The 27,765-nt window shown below is 42.8% G+C and overlaps 1 protein-coding gene across 2 annotated transcripts in view; it reads left to right on the top strand.

The window, feature by feature from the left end:
* The window catches only part of ITPRID2 (ITPR interacting domain containing 2), a 198,400-nt gene that overhangs the window by 73,633 nt on the left and 97,002 nt on the right, over positions 1 to 27,765 (top strand). For both annotated transcript variants that reach the window (XM_082260381.1, XM_082260382.1), the window contains exons 3-7: positions 2,866 to 2,921; positions 7,046 to 7,102; positions 15,828 to 15,870; positions 15,980 to 16,078; positions 25,299 to 25,507. In XM_082260381.1, the coding sequence (XP_082116507.1) occupies positions 2,866 to 2,921; positions 7,046 to 7,102; positions 15,828 to 15,870; positions 15,980 to 16,078; positions 25,299 to 25,507 (464 nt within the window). The remainder of the gene's footprint in view (positions 1 to 2,865; positions 2,922 to 7,045; positions 7,103 to 15,827; positions 15,871 to 15,979; positions 16,079 to 25,298; positions 25,508 to 27,765) is intronic.

The raw sequence follows: 27,765 nt of genomic DNA, 5'->3' as shown, positions 1-27,765 counted from the left end.
GGAAACAAGTCAGCTCAAAGCAAACCCGTGCAAGGAAAAATAAAAGCTCTCCTGCTATATAGCAAGCACCTTCAGCACAGTGGATTGCTTTTCTTCTAGTGAGCCCCATAAGCCCCACTTATGAACCCCTAAAAGAGGCAGAGATTGGACCATGAACTCTGAACAAGAAAATATGGTTGTCTCCTGGTATGTAGTGCAGCGGTGGTGGGAAATATTAATGTAACAAAGTCCCCTTTTGGCAAGTAAAACAGATACCGTATTTTTCGCTGTATAAGACGCTCCTGAATATAAGACGCACCCAATTTTAAAGGAGGAAAATCTAGAAAAAAAAGATTCTGAACCAAATACTGTAGTAAAATATTTTATATCAACTGTATAAAGTTAACAGCAGTTTAAGAACAATTTTATGTCAACCATGTAACATATTAAGAACTATCTTTACTCTCATTAACAGTCGGTAAAGTCAGTAAACAGTGAAAGTAACAAAAATAAGGCTGTAATGTTTTTATTCGAACCCCAAGAATTGCACGGACAGCACACAGTAAACACTGGCTGGAGGAGGCGGAACGTATGGAGCAGGAGGGGCAGCGTGCGGACAATTCAGGGCAGCATAGATTGATCAGTGCCAGGGAGATATGCACAGAAGCGGCGCAATTGTGCCCACATTGCCCAGCAAGGAGTGAGACTGCCCGGGGAGACATGAGGAGGCACAGCCCGCACTGATGGAGGCAAAGGTACCTGTAAGCTCAGCAGAGCGTTGACATGGTGCCCGGGCAGCACGTGGTTAGACTGTGGGGAGGGGGGGACAAGGCGCGCTATAGGAGGGAGAGGGAAGCCCGAACACACACAGCCTGGCCATGCAGGGAGGGTCAGAGAAGTCTCCACAGCCCTCAGTACATGCCACAAATCCAGCCTGCAGCACACACAGCATAAAAAGAGGACTGCGAGCAAGCACCACACAAAGTTAGGGGCAGTTTTAATGCAGGCAAAATGTGTATTTGTCGTATAAGGCGCACCAACTTTTCCCCCCCTGAGTTTTGGGGAAGAAAAAGTGTGTCTTATACGGTGAAAAATACGGTAATATGCATGTATTTACCCCTTTGTTGGCTGTTTCTCTATTGATGTTAAAAATTAGGAGGCTGTTAGGCTGCCACTGCTTGAAAACAAGCGGAGTTTAGTTATCGGGGAGCATGATGTGTCTACTGTAAAATCTGAGGAAGAAAGACAAAGTGCCTGCAGCTATAGAGGTCAATCAGGTATAAATACTTGAATGTCCATAGCTTGGTCACAGGTTCAGGCCTGTTCATTATATAATGTATGTAGATTAGATTAGTTTTGCTCATCATCATGTCTTCCATCCGGTCTGTTAAGTCACACGTTGCGAATATGTAGTCTTGCGTGAAAAGCAGGAGCTTTTCACGCAAGTGGAAGGAGAATTTTCAAATATTTATACAGTGCTGTTAATGTGAAATTCCAGGTTTGTCAAGGGAAAAAAATAAGTGTACATTTTGAGGATTCCAGCACACTTTTCTTTAAAATCTTGTCTTTCTCTGCTCATAAAAAGTATGTCCTTATGGTGGCCTTTCTAAAACCGTACTATTTGGGAGGAGTGCGTTTTTATTACCCTCCATCTAAGCCATCTTACTGTTAAAATAAAAATGGCAGGATCCACATCATTTTAGAAATGTATTGTTCTTCCCTAATCCTTCCCCAAAGCTAAACCTACTCTTTTGGGGGTCTGCCTGTAACTTGACTTCTGTTTTGCTGACTGCCAGGCAACTAATAACATAAGCATAACCATCGATTTTTTTGGGTGGTGTTTTAGCCAGAATGCACAAAATGATCCTGGTTGCCATTTTGCAAGAAGGCAGTACCTGAAATGTTAAACAGGTTGGTATTTTCAGATTGAAATGGAAAGTTAACTTTTCAAAATTGGCTTTAGAAGAAATTGCTGTATCATCAGGTAAGGTTGATCTTTAAATCCATTCACCCACCTAATGCAGCAAGAACATAAAGCCGGCCATAGATGGTGACAACTTTTTTTTTCCTGCAATCGCTCAAATCCACCGAGCTATTGTGTTCACCCGGTGGGGTTCGGTTGGGTTGGTTGGGTGGGGGTGCAGCAGGGCGCTGTCCCTGCCAGAAATACAAATGGGTAGATTTATCAATATTGGTGCACTCAATCTGGAGCTGTGCATGGTTGCCAATCAGCTTCTAACTTCAGCTTGTTCAGTTAAGCGTTGGCAATAAAACCCAGAAGCTGATTGGTTTCTATTCAAAGTTGCACCATATTTTGCTCTCACCAGTTTTAGAAAATACCCCACATGTGATTATTGCTAGCGACTATAGCCTTTGTGCATGAAAAACCTGATATGCTGGTTGTTTTTCTGGTTGTTTTTCAAGTTGATTGATCAACTTTGATACAATCGGCCTGCCCATACATGATTTGAATCTCAGCTAGTCCATGCTGAAATGACCGAGATTCGAGCCAATATATGGCTGGCTTAAGGTGTGACCTACATAAGATGCTTTCTTTTGGTCGCTGATATGGAAGCCTGGATTCCAAAGCAGTTAGTGCCGTTGAATTTTTTTTAACTATCATGCCAATTAAGAGATAATGGAAACCTATCTGGAAATCCCACCAGGGTTTGTGTTACATAAAATGCATATGCGTGTGTAGAGAATGCTGTGTTTTTCTTCTTCTTCTTTTTAGTCTTTCCCAATTTGCAATTTCTACAGAAATATTTGGCCTCCACCCTTTTTATCTTTTACTTAGTATGGGTAACAGAGGAAGGATGTGAAACCATTTTTTTTTCTTAAGTACTAAACTAAATTGGGCAAACTTTTTTTTTTTTTTTGTTTCAGAACGCCTCTGGGAGCGTCCCTGGATGAACAAACGAATCCAGCAGGCTTTCCGAAGGGTAAGTGACAGTTATGTGTATTGCCTGATATGTTTGCAGACAGGGCAGTTAATAGAAGCTGTTTGTTCAATGTGTTACACAAAAGGGAATGCGTCTCTGGATTACTTTGAAACACTAGTACAGGTGCCAATTTTCCCATACAACACAGCTAATATTCTAGAATGTTCAGATAAAACAGTTGGTAAAATCTTTTACAAAAATAAGGTTGTGTACAGTATTTCAGTATGCTTTCATGGCAGTAAACTGAAAAGGCTCCTACACACGGCGCCTTGATTTTACAGAGGGTCTTACTGTAAGGGTGATCCAACATAAAATCTTGTCCGTATACTGTATGCATAGAATGTTTGTGCTAATCTTTACATCCCTACAGAGTACAGTGCAAAGAGGATGCAGATGGCTCCAGGCGCCTACCGTTCTTTGTTGGGAAAGCACAGTTGATCCCTGTCATCTAGGGTGCTAGGACTCGGGCAGCACCTGCTGACCAGCATCCTCAGTTGTTAGCTATGCAGGCAGTTCCAGTTGCCCAGCATCATTGGCATTCGGGGGCCAATAGCATACAATTACACTTAGTGATGTACGCATGTAATTAATGGCACAAACGTTTACATGCGTACTGTATATTGTTAAATATGGTCCCTTCCCAAGACAGCGGATGAAGGTGGTTTTATTATTTTTTTTTTTTTTGTATGCAGCTGAACACAATTTTAGATTGACGTGTGCATGGACACATCCTAACATACATCTTCCTACAGATCCATAAAGTAAAGGCTGCACTATGGATCTGTATGCAGTGTATTTTGTGCCCGTGTGCATAGTGAAGCTCCAGGAACACCTTTCTTTTCAGTTTTTAATAGAGAGGTAGGGTTAATACTTCTGTTGGCTTTTATTATTATTATTAGTTTGCTCTTCCGTGGGGTAGGTTTCCTTTACTTCCAGTCTTCTTTTTCATCCTGTGTGATAGGGATCTTTGACACTTGATTCCTGAGCTGTCAGCAGCACAGAAAGTGAAAAGAAACCCACTATTGACAGCTGTGGTAAGGATGATATCTTGGGTTAGATTCACACCTTTCTGTGTCCATCTCATGCATTGTCAACATGCATTTTTATGGACTTCCATTGTTACCAATTAGGCCCTTTTTAACATGGCAACTCATCAAAAAATGGGCATTGACCCTTTCAGCTAATTGTAAATGTCCCCTAGGTAAAAAGACCTATCCTGATGACATCTGTCAAAGATGGAGTTTTTCCACAATTTGGGGAGATTTGGTCTCACTTCCTGTTTTGTCTCTGGGACAGAAGTGAGCCAAACTTACTCCAGAGTGATTACAGAAGGAATAAAAGCTGACATAAGTTCTCTTCCACACTGTCCACCAAACTCAGAATAATTAAACATCTTCTATAAACTACGTATCTCCGAATCCTCTACCGTATATAATGGAGAGGAACAAAGGGAGCCATGTTTGTAGTTTAGCTTGGGTGGCTACCACGGCTTTCCCCGCGGTAGATACAGTAGAGGAGTGAGTGTCTCCACCAAGGTCTCAGAAGTGTTGTTTACGGGATCACCAGGTATAAAGGGTGTGTAAGAGAGCCTGAGAAATAATAATAAACCTCATCTAAGGATTGAACAGCTGCAGTTTTATTATAATTTACTCTTTGGTTTAGATATGCTTAAAAAGAATACAAATGTTTTAGGTTGACTTCCATTTTAGGCCTTGATAGAGATGACTTGCCTGTCGTCTCCTTTCAATATTTTTGGTCCTGGAGGTGGGGCATAGAGACAGAACCCATTAAAACATGGGTGTCCAACCTTTTGGCTTCTCTGGGCCACATTGAGTATAGAGAAATTGTCTCGGGCCGCATATAAAATATATACTATAGTTAAGGTATACAAGTAATAAAATGCCGCCGTGCCCTTCCCGTGCTGCCGCGCCCACCCCCCCCCCCCCCAGCACTAATTTAACACAACTAGTGGATTATCCCCTCCAAGGCTGCCTCTGTGGCCATGCCCCCGACTCGACTTCCTTCCTCCGCAGCAAAAAAAAAATTGTCAAGGGGCAGTGGGCCGCATTGCCTGAGGTTCTGGGCCGCATGAGGCCCCCGGGCCGCAGGTTGGACATGCCTGCATTAAAGCAAAAAGTTAGCAGGTACCAAGGTGGACCATATAAAATGGGAACAGTATTACTGTAATACTACATATACAGAGTATGGTAAAGGGTACAAAAACAAGGATGAAAATGGATGATTAACTTCCACTCCCCTCACAAAACAGATCTGAGCGATTGTGATTTGTGGCCATTCAGAATCACTCTGATTCATCCCCGAATAATGCAGTGCCTTTCAAATCCCCAAACCCTGTATGAGCTCCATGGCCAGTGAAAGCGAATCATCCATGGAGGTAAATGCAGCAGGGACGGGGGGGGGGGGGGGGGTGGGGGTTAATGGGTTAGGGTGTACAATGTTCTCCACCTTCTCATTTTTTTGTTAAAGATGTGAAATAACACATTCGTGTGTGAGTAACAATGAATGGATTTCCAATCTAGTGGACAATCCATGTCCTAATAAGAATAAACTCAAGTTTTAAAAGAAACAGGAGGTGTATGTCTTACCTAGATTTATGCATGATGATAGCTAAACGGGTCACTGTGCTGCTTGAAATTGACTTGTTAACTGGCCGTTCTGATTGTACAAATATGCAGGACCAATATTACAAATTATATTATCCTCTAGGTCAGTGGTCTCCAAACTGCAGCCTTTTGCTTGCTTTTATCCAGCTCTTAAGGCACTATTTTATCCACTGACACCAATGAAGGAGCACAATTCCTCCCAATAAGTGTCCTTTCACACACTCCGTCCGTTGGGCGGAGTCCGTTTTTCTCAGCGGGGGATCGAGCCGCCGATCCCCCGCTGAGCAGCAGGAGGACAGCTGTGTCTCCGCGCTGTGTGCGGAGACACAGCTGACAGTTCCCCATGCATCTCTATGGGGGAAATCGGATGTCAACGGACCGTCAGTCCGTTCTCACCCGATCCCATCCGATCCGATCCGCTGGACGGATGGAAAATAGGGTTTCCATCCGTCCAGATTTGACGGATCGGATCGGGTCGGATGTCAGCGGACATGTCTCCGCTGACATCCGATGCCCCATAGGAATGCATGGGGGGACCGTTCAGATCCGCCAAAAAAACGGACAGGCGGATCTGAACGGTCCTCCCTTGTGAAAGGGGCCTAACAGCATGACACCAATGAAGGGGCACAATTCCTCCCAATAACAGTATGACACCAATGAAGGGGCACAATTTCGACCAATGACACAAAGAATGGGGCACAGTTCCTCCTAATGACGCCAACGATGGGGCACAGTGACGCCAATGATGGGGCACAATTCCTCACACAGACAGCAATGATGGGGCATTGTTTACTCCCACTGATGCTGGGACATTTTCTACTCCTGATCTCTGCAGACTTTAGGGGGGCCAGACTGTAGCTAAGTAAACCGGCCTTTTTGTTTAGAAAGTTTAAGGACCCCTGATCTACGGTAAACTCCCCCCCACCAACAAAATCAAAAATGTTTTCAAGTGCCCCCAGCTCTCATGGTCTCTTCTGGGAACTACACCCAAAGCTGGTTTTATCTAATTTTGGTCTAAAGTTGGTTTAATTCATTCTAAAATGTTCTAGATAGAGGATTGAATTTTATCTGATAAAGGATTTTGTGTAACAAACAGTTCTTCTAGGAATATACATATCTCTATGACAAAGTGCCTTTAAAGTCCTTCCTGTATTGCCTAAAATGTAAATGAGAGTGATTTATGCATGATGTTTGCAGATTATGTATATTCTACTCTGAACCTGCCACACCTGATTTATTTTCCTCACAATATATAGAAGGGCCATGGTACAAAGTAATGCAGAGAATGATAATGATTTTTTTTTTTCTTGTTGGATCTTTGCAGTGCGGAAGTGAAACATGTTGCATGAACAGCCAGTTTTTTTTTTTTTCTTGTCTTGTTTGAACTGTGCTTAGTTCAGCTGAACACTGACCTTCAGTACGCTGCAGGCATCTGATACAGTAACAAGGAAAACATGTGGCAGTTCTGACTGAATGTTCATGTTGCATTTTTCTTCCCAGGAATGATTTTAAAGAATGGCAACAGTTTTGAAGATGACTTATCTCTGGGAGCTGAAGGTGAGTAGACTTTTCCCTTTGCAGTCTAGTCAGCAGGAGAACAGTCTGTACAGTACTGTAGATGAATGCAGTACCCGTCTACAACAAGTGTTTCAGACTCGATCTAGTACTGGGACAGATACAAAATTTATGATATTTTTTTGCATGCAACCCAGCATTTTGCATGTCATTTGGAATAATTGGTTAGTGTATGGGTTAGGTGAGTGTAACAAAGTGCCAAAACAGCAGCAGCTGTTAGAGTTCACCCTGCTAGGAAATGTACCGAATTCCTGCACATGACCATCACAGAAATGGTGTTAGGAAGGAGAACTGGTATTTTTGGAGCTTTAAGTAGGACTTTTACCTGCAAAGCAGACATCTTGAATTTTTTGTTGTAATCTGAACGGTATGGCTGGTTTTAGAACACCAGGTCTTTTCTTATATAAATATACACATAGTTGTTGTCCATGTTTTATAATGTTTTGCAGCAAGGGTTTCCAAGCTGACAACAAGCTTGATACTTAATTACTGCACAAAATAAAATCTTTTCTGGAGGGCAAAGCTTGTCTGTAAACGCTAGGGTAAAGGCGCGAGGTAGTACAATTACTTAGTCACACACAACCCACTGGAACAGGTAATGGGTTTAATTAACCTTTAAATGGTATAAGATCTTCCTGTACAGACTTGTCGGCTGTGTTCATTGTCAGAGTATGTAACGTGTGTTCCCATGCTCTGCTTTGTATTTCTCAGTCACCCTGTGGATAGGCTTAGTGGGGAAAAAACCTTTCGGATTAAAGGCAAAGCATGTGGCTCTGTTACTGTAGTCCTGGACCAAAATAAGCTTTCACTTGTTTTATTGCTTCTAAATAAAATTCATATTATGTACCTTGGGTGCAAGTCGGCCAATCCTTAGCCATCAAAAGAGTAGCCTTTTCAGGTTCCGTTGCCTTGCTAGGAACTGGAAGTCTGCAGCCTTACAGTATACTGTAATGGGAGGTCCTGGTCTAAAGGGGGTTTCCAGGAACCTGTATCCCAGTGTGTTTGATTGCAGTCAAGCTTGTACTTGCATGGATTCTGGATGCCTTTTCAGGTGACATTAAATGAGCAGTTTGTCACTTTCACACAAAAACATTGTCTGAAATCCTCATCTTGCCCATTTATAGTTTGGAGATGAGGAAAAGACTGTTCACGTAAAGGGATTTTGTTTCCAAATATCATAGCTTGTGGCATTTTTGGATGAATTCCCCCCTTCTACCCAGACACGTTCATTGTAGTCCTCTGCATTTATGGTGAGAAAATGCTCTAGGTATGGAGACCTACAGGATACAAAATTTTGTTCACCTATTATGAATAATTGTACAAGTGTGCTTAATATTGCATATATGAGAGTTGGAGTTTTTGGCTCTGTTCGTTTTTACAGTTTTTAGATCTAATCCTTTTTATAACGATCATAGCAAATATACTTTTTTTCTTTTTTTTGGAAATACCAAGTTTGGCATTATATGTAAAGTTGTCATAATCAAAAAGAAGAAAATGAGATTGTAATGTTATTACAATGTATGTGGCCAACACTACTTATTTAGCTCTATGGTACTTTGAAAAAAGGATTTGTTTAGTACTGCATGTTCGGAAGATTAGATCACTTTTTTCACAAATAAAAATAACTTTTCAGGAGTTGTTTCATAAGGCGATAGCATTGTTACAAAAAAAAGGAGATATAGTAGCGCCAAACACTAGATAAAAATGTCAGATAAAAAATGTCTATTAACAAGTCCAAAAGGTCCAATAGAATATATGGAAAAGGAGGAGTAGATGGAAAAGGAGGAGTAGAAGCAAGATCCTAATTCCCAATGGTGCAGTTTAGATGGAGCCAACACCCAGCCGTGATGTACACACCAACTGCTTACCAGATGATGATCAAATACAGGGCGATGTATATGCTCAAACAGTTTGACCAGGAAGGGATATGCCACAAGAACTGTTCATGATACCTCAAACGCAACTCCAATATACCTCCTAGGTTTATTGCTGGTTGTAGCGAAGCCTCCCCTTCGGAGAGTTCTTCAGGGCCTCCCAGGTGGCCCAGTCCCGGTGAGAGGACATGCATTGTTACAACCAGGTTATAGGGGTCACTCTTTTGAGAACAGAGTGCTTATAGGTGGTTATGGGATATACTGCATGTTTCACCTTGCTCTTTGGCTTATCTATTGTGATCAGAGTCCTTCAAATCAATTAATACACTTGAGGCTGATGTACTGACATGGTAGGGCATGTTCACTTTGCAAACTTTGCTTAGTGAATGAACTATAACTGTGCTGATTTCAGTCATCCAATCATGTGAAAGAAAAATTCCTGTGTTTTTTTTGTTTAGAAGTTTCCTTGCATGTTAGGTATTCTTTTCAAAGTACATTTTCACCACATTCACTAAGCTAAGTGAAAATTGCCTTGCAAAAGAGATAATTTACTTTGCAAATGGGAACATGCTCTACTTCTTTAGCTTTGTTCCTTTATCATCTCATTTATGTTTATGGGGAACTTGTCACAAGAGGAATATATGGGCTGCTGTTGCATGCCTCTTATGCTAATCTATTAGACACTTCCCAATTCAGTGACCTGGAACAAATATACAGTAGTTCTGGTCTCTTTCTGCTTACTTCTCATGGGGTTTAGTGACTTAACATGCATGGCAGCCAGGCAACCAGTATTTCTGGGAGGTCAGCAATGGCAGCCTATATGTTTTACCTTTACACTGCATCATCTTCCCTATTTAAAACTTACTGTGTAATATAATTCTACATTTCTTACTGACCTGCAGACATCTGTATGCCCTGACAAGTTAGGCTTGCCTGATATGTAGAGGTTTCCTTCCATTATGCTTGAATGGAGACTGTCCTGAGACTGAGGCTGCCATAACTAACCTTTCTGAAATGCAAGTTGCCTGGCTGTCATACAGACCCAGTGTCTTCAATACTTTAAATCATAACCAGTATGCAGATCTTAAATTCTGCCTTCACTTGCTGCATGCTTGTTCTTGAATTCACGTAAGCTAGACACACATGTTTAGAAGAAGCTCAGCATCAGGAACCTGCATATGTTTCTTGCAACAGGTTTCATTTAAAGCCATGTATCGCTTGTATGTGTCGGGCTGCTTTTAAACTTGCTGTCCTTGTGGAAAAAAAAAAAAAAAACAAATTTAGGAATTTTTGGCGTGCATGCAATGCTGAATGTCTATTACTGCAAGTTGTGGCAAGCTTGGACATAAAGTAATAACTGTAAGGAAGACTTTCTCTTAAAGACCCTTGGCTTGTAGCAATGGCCGATTCCTCTTGGAGACTGTTTGGTTTGTGTATTAGCACAAGAACCAGATCTGTCAATTTGTTCCTTTGTGTCGGAATTAACTTCCTAGCAACCTGACGGCTGTCACACCATTTACGTTGTTCAGAGTTATGTGAAAAAGTTTGTTTATTTGGTCGCGATTCTAAGAGCAGTGTTTGGTTTCTTGTTTAGAGGCTGATAGGAATACAAATAGTGACTGTTAAACTTCATGGCTTCTTATGGAAGATATCAGATTGCTATTCTCGGGAGAAGTCTAGCCCTTAGAAAGGGTTTTGTATATAGAAAAATAGGAATAGCAATGTAATACTGTTCCCTAACTTCGTGTCCTATTCACTTTGTAATGCACTATGAAAAGTTTTGGTGCCCTGTAAATAATTTGGAATCCACATACTGTGGGGGCAATAAGGGCAGGATGCTGAAAGTGTACAATAAGTTAAACCTTTTGCTTCCTAGTTACCAGCAGTCTGATACCTGACTAGAAATGACCAGATCCCAGCCAAGTGCTAGCTCATTGGGCTGCGCTGGGAAAACGTTTGCCTGATGCGTTATTGTTCCCTTCTTATAGTAAAGGGAAAAGCCGAGCATTCATTCAACAAAGGTCACTTGCCATGCACTGTCCAATGGACATGTGTTTGAGGATAACCAACATCTTAGCATTATTTGTCCATGGGAGCCATAAAAAAAAAAGTTTTCTCCCTTATCTCTCCTTCACTTTTTAGTGTGTTGCCAGTCTGAAACTGGCATGCGCCCAGTGAAGTGCCAGTTCCACTTGTTTTTATTGCAGTTTTATTTGCTAAAAATATATGTTAATGAAATTGACATGTTGTGATCAATATTGCCACATCTGTATCATTCCATAGTGATCATCCCTTCTTATGCCAAGATGTACACAGGCCAACTTGAAGTGTGCTACGTATGTCCTGGATTATTTTTGGGCTTTGCCTTGGATTATTTTTGGGCTTGGTCTTTTTTGCCATTGTATTCTCTAACGTTAAAGCAGAACTAAACCCTCCTATCCTTTACAGCCAAGAAGCTGCCATCTTAGCCTCTGTTTGATCAGCAGTTGCCATGGTGGTGCTGAACATGGGATCAGCTACGTCAGGGATGTATGTCTAACCTGCAGCCCAAGATGACTATAATGGCAGCCCAACACAAAATTATAAACTTACTTGAAGAGGTTTTTTTTTTTTTTTGGGGGGGGGGGGTTTGTAAAAATGCATTTACACTTATGCAACATTTGGGGCTGAAGAAAAGCCTGACAGGCACTGGAATTTTATACGTTTTATCGTCCCAAATAAAAATACCCCACTCTTCACAATCACAACTTATCTATATCATCGGTTTTTGGCAGCACCTATGTTTGTGAACAACTATTTTCAAGGATGAAACACATGAAGGGCAAAATTAGAACCAAAATATCTGATGAAACTTTGAGAAAACGACATCCATTGGATCAAATATTGATGTGTTATTTTATCAAAAACGGTGTCAAAATCACCAGTTTTATGTTTCCCTCTTTTTATTATAAAAAAAAAAAAAAATGAAGTATTATTTAGATGGGTGGGTAAGTTCTCTATATGGGTGATTGTTACCTTGTGATCGGCAATCCTTAGTGTTAAGCTTAGTATGACCTATTTCTTTTTTACGTTTAACCCAGCAGACAGAATGGAAAAAAAACTAAAGAGCTCGGGAGGAGCCGTTTTAACAACTATGCAATGTTAGTACAGCGATCTCCCCAGCTGAGCTATTGTGCTCCCCCATGCCAGAACACATCGGTCAGCGCTCCTCCTCCAGGAATGCCTCTTCGACAGTTCGGCCGGCTTCTGTCGGACCAGCTGCAATACACATGGGCCAAATACCAACCGGTTTCTAATAAACCGGCCAATGCAATCCGATATTCGGCCCGTGTGTACGGCCCTTTACTGTATTTTATGTGTGCCCCAAGACCATTGCTCTCTTACAATGTGGCCCAGGAAGGTCAAAAGTTTGGACACCCCTGAGCCGTGACACCAGCCATTTGATAGCTTGACAGTTCGGTTGAGAACAAAAACTGTTGACAGTTCTCATTTACAGCATGTCTTGACTCTCTGGGAAACCGTTAAATCGATGGGATTAGTTCCTCTTTACTTGTAAAATGTCTGTCTGTTTATAACACTAGGAGGATGGAAGCTAAGCATCCTATAGTAGTTCACTGCCTCTGTGCTAAATATGACACCGTATCCATATATGTCTTTGTGTCCTTTTGGGCAATTTTATTGTTGCGATAAATAAAACGTATACAGTAAAACCTTGGATTGCGAGCATAATTCGTTCCGGAAACATGCTTGTAATCCAAAGCACTATCAAATCAAAGCGAATTTTCCCATAAGAAATAATGGAAACTCAAATGATCCGTTCCACAACTATTTATTCATAAGTCTTTCAGTTTATAGTCTATATACAAAGTTTATAACAATTTGATAGGTTGTGTCATCATAAAATGTCCATCCACAAATGGTGCCTCCATAAGGGGATTAGAAGCAAAATCCAGCAGGAGCTACAGAGTATAAAAGAGAAGAGAGGTGCCTCTAAGTGTAGCAGTACGGGGACATTTAATGAAGGTTCAACATTTAGCAACTCACATGGTTGATGAATAAAACAGGCACATCTAAGTATGCAGGCATACAGGGTAAAGCTGTCCACATAGACCCTCTTCTGAACCACTGGCTCTCACCGATGTCAGTCTGCAATTGTGATTGGGAAGACTACCCTGCAGTAGAGTGATCTGAAAGCGAGACTTTGAATCGCTCGTGGAGCGCAGGGTGGAAGGGTTTGATGAAGATGGCAGTGCGGAGGATGGTCTGTGGGCAGCTTTACCCCGGATGCCTGCATACTTAGATGTGCCTGTTTTAATCATCAACCATGTGAGCTGCTAAATATTGAACCTTCATTAAATGTAATAATATTGCTACACTTAGAGGCGCCTCTCTACTCTTTTATACCCAGTTGTGACGTGACGTCACTTTATATCAAGACATCGCTTGTATATCAAGTCAAAATTTTTTTAAAAAATTTGCTTGTCTTGCAAAGCGCTCTCAAACCAAGTTACTCTCAAACCAAGGTTTTACAGTATTTTATTAACATTCATATACTCATGCCTTTTTTGCATATTGTCCAATACTGCCTACAATAGTCCCACCTCCTTGAAGGGTTTCTTTTGCTCCACATTGATTGGGATGATGGCATTCTTTCAGCTCCCCAGCACCTCTCTCATTATAGTAGGCAGATCAGGCATTCTAATAAACACCAGAGTGTCAGATTCCAAGGAAGTCTGCTTCCCTTCTGGAAGGGTCATACCACCCAAACTGAGATTTCAGTTATGAGTAAACATTGCTAGGTTTAATTACCCAAAGGCATCTAATAACTGGCTGTTATTTCTTTCTCCTGCAGTATCCATTTCTGCTCCCACCAATTCACATATTTTTCTTTAGCTGGTGTCATCTCATTTTTCTTATGATTTTCTTATTAATAATGGGCTTAGATGCTAACCATAGTACATTCAAGAGATCTAGAAAGCCAGTGGGTGATTCATTATGACATTGATTTAAAAAGAGAGAAAAAAAATGTAGGATTGACTTTGGTGCATTTATTCATATACAGTAAAACCTTGGTTTGAGAGTAACTTGGTTTGAGAGTGCTTTGCAAGACAAGCAAATTTTTTAAATAACTTTTGACTTGATATACAAGTAGCGTCATGTATAAAAGAGAAGAGAGGAGCCTCTAAAGTGTAGCAATATGGTTACATTTAATGAAGGTTCAATATTTAGCAACTCACATGGTTGATGATTAAAACAGGCACATCTAAGAATGCAGGCATCTGGGGTAAAGCTGTCCACATAGACCGTCCTCTGCACAGCCATCTTCATCATCCCTTCCCCGCTGCGCTCCACGAGTGATTCAAAGCCTCACTTTCAGATCACTCTACTGCAGGCTATTCTTCCCGGTCAGGATTGCAGACTGACAGTGGTGAGAGTCGGTGGTTCAGAAGATGGTCTATGTGGACAGCTTTACCCCGGATGTCTGCATACTTAGATGTGCCTCTTTTAATCATCAACCATGTGAGTTGCTAAATGTTGAACCTTCATTAAAGAGGAAGTAAACCCTCCTCTACAACTTGTACCTATAGGCAAGCCTATGATAAGGCTTACCTATAGGTACTGTAAATATCTCCTAAACATGTACCGTTTAGGAGACATTTACCTTACATGTCGCCAGTGACTTCACTGGCGCATGCGCTCTGAAGGAACGGCCGATCGTGCCGTTCCTTCAGAGCCCCGTGCCATGACTGTCGGCTCCCGCGCGCGTGCGCGGGAGTGACGTCACCGCGGCTCCGGCCAATCAGATGGCCGGATGCCGCGATCCCGGAAGACGGGCGACTAGACATGTCGCCCGTCATAGAGGTGAGTGAGCGGCACGGCGGGGGCTCGTTCTGAGGTAAGTATTGCATAATGAGCTAATATGCGATGCATACTAGCTCATTATGTCTTTCTTTTGCAGGGTGTAAAAAAAAAAAAAAAAAAAATTATACGAGTTTACAACCTCTTTAAATGTAATCATATTGCTACACTTAGAGACGCCTCTCTTCTCTTTTATACTCTGTAGCTCTGCTAGATTTTGCTTCTAATCCCCTTGGGAAGGCTGCATATTGTGGATGGACATTTTATGGTTACACATTGCTATAATCTTTGTATATAGACTATAAACTGAAGGACTTGTGGAACGAATCATCTGAGTTTCCATTATTTCCTATGGGGAAATTTGCTTTGATATACGAGTGCTTTGGATTACAAGCATGTTTCCAGAACTAATTATGCTTGCAATCCAAGGTTTTACTGTAATATGAAAAGTAATACAGTACTGTATGGTTTATAGTTGATCTTGGCATCCCTTATACCCAGTTGTTCTTTTGTTTCACACACCTTTCCATAAGAAATTTGCAAAATGTTTTTTGAGCTCTTTGAAAAATGTCCATATGTGGTTTTGAAATGAGCGAGATTAAGATTTGCAGGGCCACACGTGTATTGACACGTAGGAGTTATCAGCTGTCAAGAGTAGATTAGTGCATGCATGCTACATATTCTCCTGTAAAAGGAATCTGATATTTGTGAAATCAATTACAGGATTTATTTTTTGAAACAAAAGCTAGCTTTTGAGGATTTGAGTCGTGTCCTGTGAATGAGGCAGCTGCTGTTTAATTGTTACAGGTCTGTAAAATACTTTTATACATGGCATGTACCTACAGATCTGACAGGCTGGGCACTTTAGAAAGTATTCTGTGATCTGAACCCTTGCCAGTTAAAAATGAAATTGCATGTATCTATAGTAACCAAGAAGTATGACTAATTTCTTTTCTCTCTTCATTGTTTTACAGCAAATCATCTCCATGAAAGAAACTTGCCAATGGAGCACCCATTGTAAGTAGCACATTATGTGGTATACTCCAGCCCTCCCCTATTCCTGATTGACTTACTGATAAATCAATCGCGATAATTGTGCATGCTTATAATAACTTTCTTTTTAAAGCAGTGGAATGCTGGCAAAAGACCGTAGACTTCAGTTTCATCAGAAAGGGAGAAGCATGAACTCTACAGGTTCTGGGAAAAGCAGTGCAACTGTATCCAGGTATTTTTGCTTTTGTTCTTTATATTTTATATGTCACCCAGATAATGGGGGTGGGGGGGGGGAGTTACATTTTCATTTTTACATAGGACAATGGTTTCTATTGCCTGTGGACTTCTTATGTCTCCACCTACTTGTTTTCTGCCATAACAGCTAAAACCATCTCACTGAGGTCAGATGTGAGCTTTTTTTTGCCAGCAGTGCATTTTTTAAATTAAAAAATCACAGCATTTACATTTTTCAATTTAAAGAATAACTCCATATTTGTTTCACCACATTTTGTTGCAGATTCTTTTTTTTTTTTTTCTGAAGAAATTCTGCTTGGGTCTGGGAGTAACTTTTTCATTAGTGATCAGCTGCCGCACTTGCAGGGTTCTAATGAGGAAAGTGGAAGGTTTTGCATTCTTTTAGACACGATTAACCCTTTGGAAGTATCTCACCAAACCTGAAAGGTTTCTTGCAGAGGATGCCCAAAATCTGATTTGTATTTTAGTTCAGACTTCTGGGAAAATCAGTTAGCCAATCACACAAGCTGGAGAAATACATTCCTAGGGGTGTTCTATACACCGTGTGTATACAAAACACCTCCAGGTAGCCATATTGCATTGCATTTTACAGAAAATGACAGCCCTGCATTGAAAAGGAAAAGCCATTTTAATAAATGATATAACCATATGGCTTGTGTCGCAATTGTATATGCTATATATATATATATAAATATATATATTTTTTTTTTTTTTTCTCATGAAAGTGGAGTTATGCTTCACATGGTGATGGTTGTCTTCATTATGTTACAGTATATAGAAAATCTCTGTGATGTCACACAGATTGTGTTGTGTTTAGATGGCGGTTCACTTGTTTGGCAGGTACTCTAGGCCTTTTGAGTGATATGCTAGTTTTGTGCAGCCACAAGAAATAGGCAGATTAATAAAAGCTAGAGCCTTTACTGGTAGCAATCTGTGAGATTCATTTTTTACTAGGAAGAGAAATCATTGTTTTCTGTAGGTGTCCGCTCCAGTTTACTTTGAACTTCTATTCATAAATGGTCTTCACTGAGGGGGAATTCTGGTTGACATATAAATGGCTTAAGCCACCCATAGACGATTTTGAATCCCAGCTGGTTCAGCAGGGACCAGTTGAGATTCGAACAATACATGGGCAGACTGATTTGTACCCAAGTTGATCGATCAAACAACTTAGGGAAAACCAGAACGTCTTTTTATCTATGAAATTATTTCAAGTGATTATAGTTGCTAGCTATTATCACTGGGTGTTCTCTTGGCAGAGGCGGCTTTCTGCGCCACCCCCCAGGGAGAACACAATAACTCCTCGGGAGGGATTCCCCTATCACTGACTGTGTTGATGGAGGAACGGAGGGATTTTATTTCCTTGCTGGAAAGGAAAGAAAATTGCATCATTTATGGCTGGCCTAAGTATTGCTCAGTTGTTCTTGTATATAAATGACAACACACCAACAAACATTTTAAGAACTTGTTAGATCCGCACTGCATCTTGCTAAACTGGTCACATGCCAAAGATGCAGTGCAATTTAATGTTTACCAATGGACCCTTTTTATAGTTTAGTGTGAAATTCAGGTTTTTATTGCTGTGTCTCAGCTGGTGAATTTTCCCCTCTCTATTTTTCCCATTGACCATTATCACTAGGACTGAAGGGGTTATCTAAAACTGAGACATTTTCTCCTGACTTCTTTTTGTGTCTCCAAGCAGGAGGTGAGGGAAAAAATGTCATCATGAGGGACAGAAAAAAACCCCTAAAATTGCAAAAAAAATATTGACTTTGTTTTTTTTTTTTTTAACGTTAAAAAAAAAACAAACAAAAAAAAAAAAAAACTATCTTTGTAATGCTTTTTTTAGGTCTCCGTACTAATTGCAGTTAGGTGTATATAGAAATAAAAAAATGTAACTCTTTTCTCCTATTACAAGACAAAAAAATGTGTAAATGTTATTGGATATACTGAGTAATTCCAGCAGCTCTTCATGTACATCTTATTTTTCCATTAGATCAGACTTCAAAGAAAACAACTCTTAGTAAATATTGTACTTTATTATCTTCAAAAAGCAAGGACACATAATCCTTTAATTTCATTCCCAACGTTTGTGGTGCCCAAAATATAACTGTTCTCTTCTTACGTTGGATTCTAGTACATTGTTTCCTGTTTTATATTTTTACACTCCTGTGCTGTTTGCCAGTGCAGCCTCCTTCTGCAGGAAGTGTTGGTAGTTAGAAGCTGCTACTCCCTTATAACAATGGCAGTTTTGTCACGTTTTCTCAGATGTTCTTATTTCGGATCACAAGACTACTTATGTTTACTGGAACTTTTTTTGGTGCTGATGCTGTTGTCTTTATTTTTCTCAGTCTTTTTAGGGCTGACAACAGACCAAAGTCTGTCCAGTCAACAGACCAAAAAGTGCAATTGGAGCAAAGATAGCATTAATCTGAGAGTGAATAGTTTTCTCATCAATGTATATTTGTAATTCAGCTAGAGACATTGAAAGCCACTTTAAAGAGAACGTGTCAAGTCTCTAAAGATTTAAATATGGGAGTGCACCGCAATTGGAAGACACAGAATACTCGCCTCTCTGGCAGCTGATGTATACCCTACCTCACCTTCATTCCAGCACTGCAGTCTATGTAAGCCTCTGGCATTTAACACTTCAGAAGTGTTGGTTGTCCTTATGTCTCTCTTTGAGTCTAGGTCCTTCTTCCTAGTCCTAAGTCATTACAGGATTCAGAGGATGTAAACATGTCATGTGGCAGGGAAAACATGGGCATGTGACACTTCAGAAGTGTTGAATGCTAAATACTGTCTGATGTGCTAAATACTGTCTGATGGAGGGGAGGAAAGACACATGGGCCGCTAGAGAGGCGAGTGTACTGTGTAAAAATAAAAACAGCTGGCGCACAACGGGCAAAGAAAGTATCACCAGGGACTTCACAAGTGTCACTAAACACAACAACCAATACAAATGGTTGTCAATGGAATTAAAGGACAATACATAAGTCCATATATAAAAAGGTCCATATAAAAGAGTCCATAAAGGGAGTCCATAAAATATCCCAAGGTGCACTCCTGAGGCAGCTCTAGTGACAAGTAGAAGATTGCTTGGAGCCAACTAGGGAGGAAACACAGGCGCCACTCTGAGTGCAGTAACTTGAGATTTATTGCATAAAATCAATGGAACAAGGGGTAATCACAAGTTAGATAAATATAAAAGCTCATGAAAACACTCCGGTCGGATCAGGATGGCTGGACCGGTGACGGTCGACAGGCTGTAAGTGGTAGCTGGCTGCTCTTCCTGGTCCCGGGGACACTCGGAAGCCGATCCGTCGTCACTTCCGGTAGCGTGATGACGTCAGGGCGCCGGCGACGCGTTCTCGGAGCATGCGCTCCTTCCTCAGGCCTGAGGAAGGTGTAGTCTTCTGCAGGGTACTGGCATTATTTTTATAATTTTACAGACCTGACAGGTATGAATAGATCAAGTAACATTTTGTTTTCTGAATGAATACCATTTCCTTCTGGCATACTTTATGTAAGAGTATTATGTTCCCTGAAAGATTTATGATATATTGATGTCAGTAATCCTAAAGCTGGCTACACATTATACAATTTTCCTTTACATTTACCAAAACCATATAATATGAGGTCAAACCTAAACACTTTTAAATTGTATGCAATCATGTGGGCTCTTACACTACATAGTTAAATTAAATTGAACAAGAAACTATTCATAATGTGTGTATCTAGCTTTAGGCTGATTTTACATTATGCAGTCTAATTGTACATCTGGTTGTACATCAATCATACACCACTTGTTTTTTTTTTTCGTTCGTTGCCATTGGCTGAGAGCACTGATTGGAGCCAGTCGGCTGCTGGTTTTCCAGCATGCTCGTCCAACAGAAGCCAGCCAAACCGGTTGCCATACAAACAGGCCTGAATGTCAACCGATTTTTATTGAACTGGCCGATGTCGCCCGACATTCGGCCCATGTGTACTAGGCTTTAGCTTTATCAAAACATAATAGTGTAATATGGGGACAAACCTAAACCATCCTTTCAGTTTCCAGTCTGGCAGGTATACTACATAGTTGATGGTAGAGCTAAAGGAGATTATGCAATCATATTGTATAGTGCATGGCCAGCTTAAGGCTGATTTGTGAGATGAGCCGTTTTAGTAAAGATCAGTTTAGAGCATTTTTTTTTTTTTCTTTTCAAAATTTTTGTAGTTTTTTGCTTTTTTGTCCTGTAACATAGAAACAATTAGACATTTTCTAGCCATGTGATCGGATCATTGATGCTTGGAGAGGCAGAACTGGTTCAAAACTTTGAGCAGTCTGTGAAACTGTGATACTACATGTAACAAATGCGATAGCCCTGCATTGTAAGAAATGGAAACCTGTGCTGATATTGCAGTCAACCTTCTGAAAATGATAGTGGTCTGGATGTTTGTCATTTTTCTTTTTTTTTTTTTTTAATTCAGTTCTTTATGTGCCAGTGATCTGAAACAGCAATTTTGGCTTAACTGGCTGCATGTTTAATTTCCATTCCTGTTTCAAATCAGTGTTAGTCGTTCAATTTAGAATGATAGCTAGGCAACTAACCTTTTCAGAAGAGGATGACAGCAATGGCAACTTGCTTTCCACACAGGTTTTGTTTAGGCCTCAGGATTGGTTTTGCTGAAATACACAACAGGAAACTGTGAAAACACTGCAAGATCAAGCAGAGCTTCTCTGGAGCATCTGTACTACATTAAGGCTCCATGCACACAGGGCGTCATAAAAACGTGCTCCAAAGCTGTTTACATAACGCCGGGAAACAGCAGCTGTAAAAACGTGCTTTCAGTAGCTTTTTCTACTAGCGTTATTGCACGTTTGGCCACAGTAGCTGTTAGCAGCGTTTTTTTCTGCCTCCATTCAAAATCAATGGTTCCCTATGGGAGCCTATTGATTTGAATGGAAGTCACACCGCAGGTCGGATCAGGGTGATCCGACTTGTGGTGCGACCTGCACTGTGAGAATCTTGAGGGGGAACTCCACGCCAAAATGGGGAAAAAAACGGCGTGGGGTTCCCCCCCAGGTTCCAAACCAGGCCCTTCGGATCTGGTATGGAATTTGAGGGTAGCCCCGCGCCGAAAAAACGGTGTGGGGTCCCCCCCAAAATCCATACCAGACCCTTATCCGAGCATGCAGTCCGGCATGCCAGGAAAGGGGAGGGGACGAGCGAGCGGCCCCACCCCCCCTGGATCATACCAGGCCACACGCCCTCAACATGGGGGGGGTGTGGGTGCTTTGGGGCAGGGGGGGCTCTGCACCCCGCACCTCAAAGCACCTTGCCCCCATGTTGATGAGGACAAGGGCCTCATCCCCACAACCCTGGCCGGTGGTTGTGGGGGTCTGCGGGCAGGGGGCTCATTGGAATCTGGAAGCCCCCTTCAGCAAGGGGGCCCCCGATCCCGGACCCCCTCCCTATGTGAATGGGTATGGGGTACACTGTACCCCTACTCATTCACCCCATAAAATGCAGTGTATGGAAATAACGACAGGAGACGTTTTGGAAAATTTATTAAAAATCTTCATCCGGCTCTTGCCCTCTCCGGGGGTCTTCTCCTCTCCGAGGGTCTTCTGCTCTTTTGCTGTCCGCCCTTCTTGTCTTCTCCTCTCCGGGGTCTTCTGCTGTCTTCTGCTCTTTTGCTGTCCGCCCTTCTTGTCTTCTCCTCTCCGGGGGTCTTCTGCTGTCTTCTCCTCTCCGGGGGTCTTCTGCTGTCCGCCCTTCTGCTGTCCAATCTTCTTGTCTTCTCCTCTCCGGTCTTCTGCTCTTTTGCTGTCGGCTGTCCTTCTTCCTCCGGTCCTCCTCCTCCGACGTCTTCAGCGATTATGCCGGCCTCTGGTCTCTGCAGCTTATTATATAGCCATTAGGGGCGTGGTCGCCAGATGACGTCATCGGGAGACCACGCCCCCTTGTGTCACAGATGACGTCATCTGTGACACAAGGGGGCGTGGTCTCCCGATGACGTCATCTGGCGACCACGCCCCTAATGGCTATATAATAAGCTGCAGAGACCAGAGGCCGGCATAATCGCTGAAGACGTCGGAGGAGGAGGACCGGAGGAAGAAGGACAGCCGACAGCAAAAGAGCAGAAGACCGGAGAGGAGAAGACAAGAAGATTGGACAGCAGAAGGGCGGACAGCAGAAGACCCCCGGAGAGGAGAAGACAGCAGAAGACCCCCGGAGAGGAGAAGACAAGAAGGGCGGACAGCAGAAGACCCCGGAGAGGAGAAGACAAGAAGGGCGGACAGCAAAAGAGCAGAAGACCCTCGGAGAGGAGAAGACCCCCGGAGAGGACAAGAGCCGGATGAAGATTTTTTAATAAATTTTCCAAAACGTCTCCTGTCGTTATTTCCATACACTGCATTTTATGGGGTGAATGAGTAGGGGTACAGTGTACCCCATACCCATTCACATAGGGAGGGGGTCCGGGATCGGGGGCCCCCTTGTTAAAGGGGGCTTCCAGATTCCGATGAGCCCTCTGCCCGCAGACCCCCACAACCACCGGCCAGGGTTGTGGGGATGAGGCCCTTGTCCTCATCAACATGGGGGCAAGGTGCTTTGAGGTGCGGGGTGCAGAGCCCCCCCTGCCCCAAAGCACCCACACCCCCCCCATGTTGAGGGCGTGTGGCCTGGTATGATCCAGGGGGGGTGGGGCCGCTCGCTCGTCCCCTCCCCTTTCCTGGCATGCCGGACTGCATGCTCGGATAAGGGTCTGGTATGGATTTTGGGGGGGACCCCACGCCGCTTTTTCGGCGCGGGGCTACCCTCAAATTCCATACCAGATCCGAAGGGCCTGGTTTGGAACCTGGGGGGGAACCCCACGCCGTTTTTTTCCCCATTTTGGCGTGGAGTTCCCCCTCAAGATTCTCACAGTGCAGGTCGCACCGCAAGTCGGATCACCCCGATCCGACCTGCGGTGTGACTTCCATTCAAATCAATAGGCTCCCATAGGGAACCATTGATTTTGAATGGAAGAAAAAAAACGTATAACGTGGCTTAACGCACGTTAAGCAACGTTATGGAGCCTTATGGAGCCTTTAGCAGCGTCAGACGTTTTTTGCAGCTTGACGCTGGAGCTCCTGAACCCACAGTTCCTGGGTTTTTTTTTGGAGCTGTAAAACGCCCATGCCACTTGGAGCTCCTAAAAGCTCTATGTGTGCATGAGGCCATAGAATAACATGGATGGGCGTTCTGCAGCTGCAAAAAAAAACGTCTGACGCTGCTAACAGCAGCTGTAAAAACGTCCAGTGTGCATGAGGCCTAAGGACTACATGGCTGAGATTTGACTTATAAATTAGAAGTTGGTATTTGCCAACAGTTTGCCTGAGGTTCAGGTCTCCTGTGGTGTGCTGGAGAAGACCATCCACATGTCAAGGATATGTACTGCCAACTTAGGATGCCTTCTAGTACAGTTTGCATGTAGTCAAAGGGACACCATCTAGAAAGACAATAGAATGTTATGTTTACTTTGTGCAAGAGTCGCTTCCCCAAGGTTTAAGTATAACAAAGGTTATAACGTTACTTATAAACCTACTTTAAAGAGGTTGTAAATCCATAAAAAATGTTTTTTTTTTTTTTTTGCTGCAACCCGAAAGAGAAACCCATAATAAGCTAGTATGCATCACATACTAGCTCATTATGAAATACCTAAGAACGAGCCCCCGCCGTGCCACCCGCTCACCTGTATGACGGGCGACATGTCCAGTCGCCCGTCTTCCTGGATCGCGGCATTCCGGCCATCTGATTGGCCGGAGCCGCGGTGACGTCACTCCCGCGGGAGCCAACGGTCACAGCACGGGGCTCTGAAGAAACGGCACCAGCGGCCGTTCCTTCAGAGCGCATGCGCCAGTGACGTCACTGGCTGCATGTAAGGTAAATATTTATCTAAATACGGTGCATGTTTAGGAGATATTTACAGTACCTATAGGTAAGCCTATATTAAGGTAAAAGTGTCAGAGGAGGGTTAACTTCCTCTTTAAATCAACCCAGGTAAGACCCATATTTACAAATAACGAACATTGACACAATGGAGTTGATTTACTAAAACTGGAGAGTGCAAAATCTGGTGCAGCTGTGCATGGTAGCCAATCCGCTTCTAACTTTAGCTTGTTCAATTAGGCTTTGACAATAAAACCTGGAAGCTGATTGGTTTCTCTGCAGAGCTGCACCCGATTTTGCACTCTCCAGTGTTAGTGGATCCCCCCCAATGTGTAAGGGAACCACTAAAGCGGGAACTGAAGTTTAATGAGTTCAAAACAGAACCAGGAACAGCACCTACGAGTGAAATGTGTTCAATGTGCTGGTGGCTGCTGTGGTAAGTTGAAAGTTTGATTCCTCTGCTCTTGGACACCCCCGCAGCTGTAATCTTATGGTGCTACAATGTTAATATAAGCAGCTGCAGCTTTGACGGGCACTTGCCAAAAGTGCATACTATGGCCACCCTTTCCACCCCCTCTGCTCCATTCATAGAAGCCATACTATCCTTTCCTACAGTCCCACAGTAAAAAGTGCTCTGTGACTGGGGGATGGGTGCATGAATGAAAGGTCTGCCGCCTCCTCTCTTTGTAGAAACCAGTAGTATGGCTTTTATGAATGGAGCAGGGGGTGGAAAGGTCGGCCTAGTGAGCACTTTAGAAAAGTGCCACTCTGATTATTCCCAGCAGCACCGAAAGATCACAGCTGCGGGGAATAAAGATAGCATAGCAGACCTCAGCACACGAGACACTTTTCATTCATTGCATGTACTGTTCTGGGCTGTGTTTTTAATATAAAAAAAAAATAACTTCAGCTTTAAATAGTGACACAAGTGGCAGTACCACAAAGTTTATAAAATACACATCGATCAGTGTGAATGTGTATCCACTGGTAGTTGATGCTTTTAAGCTGTACCCAGGAGTACAAGCAGAAGGGATCAGCCTTGGGTACAGTGCCCGATACCCACAAGTACACATTGAAAGTATCTTTATAGGATGAAAAACATGAGATGCTGAGAATTCAATAAAAAATATAACAGCTAAAACGTTAATGTTGATGGAGGGGTATACTCAAAGAAAGTTGGCTAAATAAACACATGGTATCCCCTTTAAGAACTTGATTGTAAAGACCCTGGTGTGAGGAGATATGTAAAATATGTTTTTAATTCATTTTTTTTTTCAGTGTATCAGAGTTGTTAGACCTGTATGAAGAAGACCCTGAGGAAATTCTTTATAATCTAGGATTTGGTAGAGATGAGCCTGACATTGCTTCTAAAATACCACCAAGGTTTTTCAACAACTCCTCCTTCGCCCATGGGATCGATATTAAAGTGTTTTTAAATGCACAGATGCAGCGTCTGGAGGTGGAGAATCCCAATTTTGCCTTAACAAGTAAGACCGTTTTTTTTTTCCATTTAGCTTGTATATCCCTTTTTTCATGTTCATATGCTTACCTAGTTATATCTCTGTTTTTAGAAGGAATTCCAGGTAAAACACAATAATGCAGTTCAATATATACAAAATTAAAAGCTGTTCATCTATGCCTGCTTTTTTTCCCCACGTTTAGGCTGGGTTCACACTAGTGCGAATTGGATGCGGGTTTCCCCGCATCCAATTAGCATGACAGGAGATGGAGCCGCTTCACACATCTCCGTGGTGGCTGCGGAGCGGATTGCACAGGGGTCCTGTGCATCTTTGGCTCTTTTTTAGGTCTGAATTCAGACAAAAATTCAGGCCTGATTTGTCCCTGAAACGGAGAACAGGGACCCCTGCTGTGAGTTGTGTTCGCACAAAGTTTGAACCCAACCTTTAAATGCACTGATTGGAAGAAAAAAATCTTTAGGTTGGTAGCGGAAGGTACTGTTAGTCTGTATTGGGCAGTGGCCTGCTTCTGTGAATTTTGGACAACAAAATAAGAAATAATGTATGTCACTTTGTTCAGCAGTAAACCCCTTGTATACCAGCAAATACAAATGGAACACTGACTTCTGTAAGTTTAGGGTTCGATATGTTGGTTGTAGTTCTCCTTTAAACTGTCAGGTAAACATGCAACTAATGTGCGTGCATGCATGCATGTTTTTTTTTGCCTGACAAATAGACCTTTGTTATAGCTTAAAATTCCAGGATTTCTTGGCATCTGCTGCATACTTTGTGGCGTTAACTGAAAGACGCAAGTCTTGAAAAATCCTGACTCTCTATAAAGTTAAATGTCCTATATTTACAGTGAAGCATGCTAATCTGATATCCGGCTTTAAGATGAGTGTTCTACATACAGTATTTAATACAAATTCTCAAAAACTTAACGGCATAACAACTTTAATGTGAACATGGCATACATCAGAGGATATGGTGCTTACTTGGCTGTGAACTAACTTTATCCTTCTGCTTGAGCCTAAACTTTAACATGCCAAGCTGTTTTGCAAGAGAGTTGATGATGACACCTGAGTGGTCCCTGTGGGCAACTGCTCAGCTTTTTGTTCCAGTTTTTGTTTTCTTTGCTAAATAACACACAAGGTCAATGGCATATCGCAGGGTGTGCGTTGCACTCAGGCCCAGAGAAAAAGGGGGGGGGGGGGCGCCCACTGTGCCCTGACACACTGCACAAATAACAAATAGATTACATAAAATAAATCAACATCCAACATTTCCCTGAGCCCCAGGTGAGTAAAGTATTGTTTCTAGGCATCTGGAGCTTCAGGACTTTTTTTCCATCTTACATGAAGGCAGCAGCGGTAGCCGCAGCCTGCTGCATTTGCAGATTCTATGATTATAGTTTTGGATGCCGCCACCCACAGCCACTGTCTGGAAGCCCTGTGGAGTGATATCACGATTTGCTCCTTTTGAGGGCTGAGAGCAGGCTTGTGGTGGTGGGAACAAGCAGGCACTGGCGCCATGGTGGGGAGGCATACTGGCAATGTGGCTGCTATCCCGCTGTCCATTGACAGGAGTGATTGTAGAGTAGCGACTGATGGCTGCAGCTGGAGAGAGGATTAGGTTTTCTCTCCAGCCTGCATGTGGAAATAGAGAGCAGGTGTTGAGACTCAGTCATTCAGTCTTAGCATAGCGCCGCTGTACAGTAAAGGCAGGCTACCGTTCTTCCTCTAACACCTTGTCACATGGTTGGAGGGAGGAAGAAGATGCTTCACAGTGTGGTCTGTAAGCACAAGGGAAAAGAGGGGGGCAACTCAGCCCCACACCTTCACTTTCTACCTTTCTATTCCTCAGGCCCCCACTTCCTCAGACCTCCCATTTCCCCTATTCAGACGACCTCTCACCTCCTCATACGTCCGCCTCCTCCTCAAACCCCTCCCCAGTCTCCTGCTCGGACCCCGCAGACCTCCCCAGTCTCCTGCTCGGACCCCGCCGACCTCCCCAGTCTCCTGCTCGGACCCCGCCGACCTCCCCAGTCTCCTGCTCGGACTCCGCCGACCTCCCCAGTCTCCTGCTCGGACCCTGCCAACCTCCCCCCCCCCCTCTGTCGTCCCCTTCAGACCCCACCCCCCTGGCCTCCCCACTAATTACCCACTGTCATACACTCTGCAGTCCTCTACCTTCGCTAACTACAGAGGTACATGTATGAATATGGGAGAGGTCATGGATGTACAGAATAATATATAGGGGAGGTACATGGATGTACAGGATTGCATAGA

This window comes from Pelophylax lessonae, assembly GCF_965119305.1.
Source record: "Pelophylax lessonae genome assembly, chromosome: 6".
In the NCBI taxonomy this organism is placed as follows: domain Eukaryota; kingdom Metazoa; phylum Chordata; class Amphibia; order Anura; family Ranidae; genus Pelophylax; species Pelophylax lessonae.
The sequence above is the reverse complement of the archived record's forward strand: the minus strand, read 5'-3'. Positions and strand labels throughout refer to the sequence as shown.